The sequence below is a fragment of the Colletotrichum fructicola genome (genome assembly GCF_000319635.2).
Source record: "Colletotrichum fructicola Nara gc5 chromosome Unknown KSG_Nara_v1_contig04, whole genome shotgun sequence".
In the NCBI taxonomy this organism is placed as follows: Eukaryota; Fungi; Ascomycota; class Sordariomycetes; order Glomerellales; family Glomerellaceae; genus Colletotrichum; species Colletotrichum fructicola.
The window spans coordinates 2635085-2641084 of NW_027094054.1; the positions used below are offsets into that span (position 1 = coordinate 2635085).

At 55.9% G+C, this 6000-nt stretch overlaps 2 protein-coding genes across 2 annotated transcripts; one reads left to right on the forward strand and one right to left on the reverse strand.

Moving 5' to 3' along the window:
• Positions 1-2552: 2552 nt before the first annotated feature.
• pho2 (4-nitrophenylphosphatase) lies at positions 2553-3748 on the forward strand (the record flags this gene model as incomplete). Its single annotated transcript, XM_032034242.1, has 4 exons — positions 2553-2621; positions 2718-2739; positions 2795-2863; positions 2988-3748. 4 exons carry the CDS (start codon positions 2553-2555, stop codon positions 3746-3748), a joined length of 921 nt encoding a protein of 306 aa, XP_031886748.1.
• Positions 3749-3926: 178 nt separating this feature from the next.
• On the reverse strand, positions 3927-5040 carry CGGC5_v007556 (Uncharacterized protein; the record flags this gene model as incomplete). The annotated part of the gene is made up of 2 exons (XM_032034243.1): positions 3927-4628; positions 4690-5040. The coding sequence occupies 2 exons, from the start codon at positions 5038-5040 to the stop codon at positions 3927-3929; spliced, it is 1053 nt and encodes a 350-aa protein (XP_031886751.1).
• Positions 5041-6000: the final 960 nt, after the last annotated feature.

Below are 6000 nucleotides of genomic sequence, written 5' to 3' on the forward strand. Positions count from 1 at the left end.
AGATGAGACGGTCCGCCGGCGTCGCGTTTGGGACGGTGGGGAGCGCGGGCAACGAAAGTCTGGGCCGGTGGATGGGGGACACGACAGGGACCAAGGTAGGAGCTGAAGACGGGGAGCCGGAATGGAAGCCAGGGACGGGGACCGGGTGCTGATAGGCAAGCGGAGTTATTTTGGTGCGAGCGTGGTGATGGTGGTGGTGGTGTGTCAAGTCTCGTGTACGTCGGGTGTATTGAGCAAGTGACGTGACGATGGAGGGAATTGAACAAATTAAGTAGTTGTTTGGCGGAGAAACCTTGCGCGTGACGAAGTTCGTAAAGCGAATGGAGATGGTGAGCTTTTCGCTTTGGTTCGTATCGTGAGAGACCGAGGTGTGGCGAGAGGAAAGATGGAATAGGGAAGAGGAAGGATTTATAAGACGGTGGGAGCAAAAAGGTGAACTTTTTTGTACCGACCCTCGTGGACGGACCGGAGAAAGGACCAAAAAAATTCTTGATCAAAAGGCGAGGTGAAAGGCCATTCACCGGACAAACTCCGTTAGGACGATTTAGTCTCTGCTTTGGAAGGAGCGTCTAATTAACGACACAATGGGTAGGTGCGCCTCAAGGCAGGTTGACCAAGACTCAGCTTCACCTCGACCACGATCATTCCAATGTCGGTGTCCCGTGCTTTCTCCTTCCCCGGACCAGACCCTGAGATCTAGTCCCTCCTGCAATGGTCGACGGCCTGTCTCTCCCCCCCACGCTTCATTCCACCAGGGTGCCTGCCTGTCGGTGAAACAGAGCGCAAGCGGTGAAGCGGTCTTTTACAGCTTAATCCTCACCGCCGAGGTCGACTGACTTATTTTCAGTTGGGTAGTGAGGCAGGTCAGTCAGGAAGTCACGGCATGGGGGGGGGAGACGAGACAGTCCACGGTCGGCCTTGCGCAGGCGACTTAGCATGCCTAGCCCGCCGGCATGAGAAACTTTCCTGCCAGAGCCAGCCAGCACACCATCCTTATCTCCCGTGTCGAAATTTCTTCAAGGATGCATGATGTTGATGGTGAGATGTGACGCCGCCCACCGGAGCTAGGGGCACGGCCATCACGTTGCGAACGGGAGAGCCGCAGCGCAGGTCATGAGCAACAGCGCGGGATTCGGTTGCCATCACCTAAAATCCGTTGACATCGAAAGGGGGGGATGGGTTTTCATTGGACCCATTGAGCCATCCAGGGACCTTTCTTTCAGGGTCGCGGAGCCGCTGATCGACGCTATTCCGCCGTCCGCCCGCGCGGCAATCTTCCGCTGAATGTTCGACGGAGCCTTCGGTGCTTCGGCGGCATGGCTATGACCAACCACGCTTGCTTAGTATTCGTTGAAGGAGATCTACGTCAGCCAGATGGGTCGCGATCTTGTCGGGCCGTATTTACGGATCTCAAATAAGAAAGGAATATGCACGTGGAAAATTCGTTCATCTGCCTCGCGCCGTGCGCCGCCACCCACTGTCATTGCCATCCGACAGTTGTGTGAACGACTCATGTAGCAATCCCTTCTGACGTCATTTACGATGGAAGTTCTGACTGATGGCATCCGCAAGAGTCAGATAGCTCCGGATTACCAATGCAAGCTACAGCGACAGAGTCCACTGGGGCGATGCCGTTGAAAATGCTGCATATGCACGAAACATTTGAGGAAGCTCCGCAGACGGCTGTGTTTGCTTATTCCTTCTTGACGTCTTAACCCACGCGGGTAGGGAGGATGAGCTGCATAGCATCGCATTCCATTGAAATCCTTACTGTTGCGACCGGAAGAGGTTTGCTGAATGTGCGGTGTAAGCTTTTTGACAAGTTGCTCCAGGAGAAACATTGAGGGGGGAACAGTGTGCCAAACTGCATTCCTTGCCCGTTCTGGACTGTTCAAGTTGCATGTAAGTTGTTGAATGATCCGGGACCCCGCGTGCCACTCCGTCGGGAGGCCATCGTGAGAAGGAATGTAGGTCAACCGCATGAAGCTCAACGTCCGGTTTCGCTCCTACGAGATGCGCACCTTGAGCAATCATCGACATGGCCTCATCAGTAATTCGGATGAATGCATGCAACAAGTTAGAATTCACAACGTTGACATGCCATTGAATCTGGGGAAGGAGGCTGGAAACTGAAGATCCACCTTACTCATCTCATCCAAGAAGCCTCAAACGGCCTGTTCGTCCTGACCTTCTCCCCCAGATTTCACCATTCCGTCGTAACCGTCTTGTGCAACAAACAGACGCTAGCTCGTCACATTCAGAACCAAAATATTCCAATGGCCCTCCCAGCTCCGAGACCGCATCGTCTCAGTCTCACTCTTCCTCCCCGGGTTTCAATAATCTCATGCTGCCACCAACGCCCCGTACCTCGGCGGCAGCCACGACCCGCGGATCGACCAATCGGACGATGGCCGTTCAACCTCACTCTCACTCCCGTCCACTTATCGTCATCCAGCGCCATACCTAAACCACCCTTGCTCCAAACTCACTCCAGCACTCGTCGTATTCGCTCCGTCGATTTTGTTGAAAACACCAGGCGCTCGAAAGTCACGATGTCTCAACCACCCAAATACCTGACCGGCGACCCCGCCGCCATCCAAGAATTCCTCGACAAGTTTGACGTGCGCGATTTCCCATTCCCCCACCACCAGACGCTGAGTCATATTCGTAAATCATCGTGATGAGTAGAGGCTGATCGTGAGATTTCCGAGAGACAGACTTTCCTGCTAGACTGCGATGGTAATGATCGATCTCGTCTTCGTGTGCGGTCGGCAGCAGGCTAACCCGACCTAAGGCGTCCTCTGGTCTGGAGACCACCTGTTCGACGGCATCCGCGAGACCCTCGCCTTTCTGCGCTCAAGAGGTTACTCACCACCCTTCTCACTCTCACGCCCCTCCGTAACCTCTTCAATCTCACCCAACCCCCCCTTTTGTAAACGGACCCTCGTGCCCCTAACATCGTGAACGTTCGTTTCGTCCAAAAACAGGCAAGAGAACCGTCTTCGTAACCAACAACTCCACAAAGTCCCGCCCGGACTACCACAAGAAGTTCGCCGCCCTCGACATCCCCTCCGAGGTCGAGGACATCTTCGGCTCCGCCTACTCCTCCGCCGTCTACATCTCCCGCATCCTCCAGCTCCCCGAGGGCAAGCGCAAGGTCTTCGTCATCGGCGAGGCCGGCATCGAGGCCGAGCTCCGCGCCGAGGGCGTCGACTTCATCGGCGGCACCGACCCGGCCCTCCGCCGCGACATCGGCCCGGAGGACTTTGCCGGCATCGCCGACGGCTCGCTGCTGGACCCCGAGGTTGGCGTCGTCCTCGCCGGTCTTGACTTCCACATCAACTACCTGAAGCTGTCGCTCGGCTACCAGTACCTCCGCCGCGGCGCCGTCTTCCTGGCGACCAACACCGACAGCACGCTGCCCATGTCGCACACCTTCTTCCCCGGCGCGGGCTCCATCTCGATCCCGCTGATCAACATGAGCCAGCAGCAGCCGCTGGCGCTGGGCAAGCCGTCGCAGGCCATGATGGACGCCGTCGAGGGCAAGTTCCAGCTGAACCGGGAGCGGACGTGCATGATTGGCGACCGGCTTGATACCGACATCAAGTTTGGAAGGGAAGGCAAGCTGGGCGGTACGCTGGCTGTGCTGACCGGCGTGCACAAGAAGGAGGACTGGGAGAAGGAGGGCGCCGCGGCTGTGCCGGCGTACTATGTCGACAGTCTTGCGAGCTTGAACCTCGATGCATGAGCGTGTCATTGCGGTGATGAATTATTTCTACGGGAATAGAGACTAGAAACTTCAGAAGCGCGCCTAGAACTAGAAGGACCCCCTAGAAGTATACACAGATGCATTACTCTAGTTCACACGATTTGTAGCATTTCCCAAGTCGCTCTAGATGACGGACAGGATGCTGTCGCCGGCCAGTTCACCTGTCCTTCTTTGTCTGTCTCTTGGCCAATTCGCTGGTCTTGATGATCTTGGGCTGCGGCTTACGGTACCCAAACACCGACGTGGGCATGAACATGTCGACCTGCTTCTGATACTCGCTGTATTCGGCGTACTTGCCGGAAGTAATCAACTCCGTGAGCCACGTCGATCCCTGGAACAGCATGATCAAGAACGCGGAACCGGCAAGGGTATAGCTGTACAGCACCTTGGTCGCGTAGCAACTCCACTGGTACAGCACGAACCAGATCATCTGCTCAGCGAAGAAGTTGGGGTGGCGGCTGTAAGCCCATAAGCCCCCGGTCACGAAACCACGGTCGAGATCCTCCTGCGCCCAGCCGCGGGGCACCTTCTTGTCCTTGAGGTACGAATGCTTGGCGGTCTGGTAGTCCCACTGCTGGCCGTCGGAGATGTACTCGCTCAGGACGAGGGCGACGATAACGGAGAAGAAGGACCAGTCGGCGGCGGAAATCGCGGGCTCGACGCGGCTGGCGAGGAGGAGGGAGTAGGCCGGCGCGGCAGAGAAGGCGAAGAGGAGGATGGACTGGATGAATGAGATGAAGGTCACGTTGAAGACGAAGAAGACGACGGCCGGGACTTGTTTGCGGACGATTTCCCATCTGTAGTCCTCGCTTCCACGTTCGTATCCGCCCTTGCGCCAGTAGTTGAAGGTCAGTCGACCCTGGAAGCGCATATGGTTAGCTGGCGTAGGACGAAGGCCTGGGTCGGACGGGGCTACTCACGCTCCAGAGCGTAGTCGCAACAGCAGTCAAGATCAGCCTCTGTGCGGGAATGCCGTTCAAATGCGCCCACGCGGCCATGTGGATGATGTACCAGTTAGGTAGAAGACTCCATAGCCGGTCGATCTGGGAGTAGTTCCTGTTGTACTCCGACACCACGAGGGCGAGGAAACCGATTAGGAGCGAGAACGCGAAGCCGGAGACGAGCGGGTTTGTCTCGAGGTAGATCTGCGGAAGAGATTGCGGGCTCGCTGCGATTCGGCGCGGGAGATCGAGAAGCTGCGGAATGAAGGGCTCAGCGGCCTTGGCCCAGTCGGAGCAATCCTCGAGGGAGCTGATTGAGGGGAGCGCCATTGTTTACTTCGGATCGAAGACAGATTGCAGCGGCGACTGGTCGTATGCTTGGTTTACAAAGCCTGTAAAAAGGCAAAGATCTCAATTATAAAGACAATTCACAGAGCGACTGTCGGAATCAGCAGGTCGTGATGTTTTCGCCAGAGAGCTTTGGTGGTTTAGTCTGCGGTAGCCGTGGGGCTGGTGCAAACAGAGCGTCATAGATCCATAATTTGGACGCCGGGAGAGCTCTGGTGCCGCCCGAAGTGCAGGGGTCTTCGGGCATTGTGACCACCGAATGCTCCGTTCGCTTAAGTCTAGAGACGCCCAAGCTTCTTTGTTTAACGACGATTCAAAGAATATCGAGGTTGATGTGAGGATAGATAGCATCGATCTGCGCCAGCCCCCATTTTTAATATTTTCCAACTTGAATCAAAATGGAGGGTTCATGTTAGTTCGTCCTTGCAGATGGCTATCTAGATCCCGTAAATGTCATCGCCATTCAGCGGGCAGGTCACCCCTCCAAAGCTGAAAGCACGGCGCGTCGCAGTGCCGGGGGAGCTCCAATGAACGCGGCAGCCCCGCTGTGGGGTTGCACTAGGCACTAGCTAGGCGAGGAGCTGGACCTCCAAAACAAAACTTCACCTCAGCTTGCAACACGTCAAGCCTTGGTATCGTCAACGACGCGACCTTTGTGAATAAGGAAACCAAAACTTGGTATCGTGATATCAAGGTCTTGAAGTACTTGTCTAGGGCTGTTTTATAGAAACCGAGCGCCTAGATACGGGCACTGCTGAGGACGCGGAGGAGAGAGCGCACTTGCCCTGTGAAAACGTCTCCCAAAACCGCAATCACGACGACATGCTCCTGCTTTCACCGCAATGACACCTGCTTCTCATCCGACAAACTCAGACGTTGCTGCAGGTCTCTTTGGACATCGCCAGACACATGTGATCTTGTCGTCCCGTAAAGTTCAGCAAC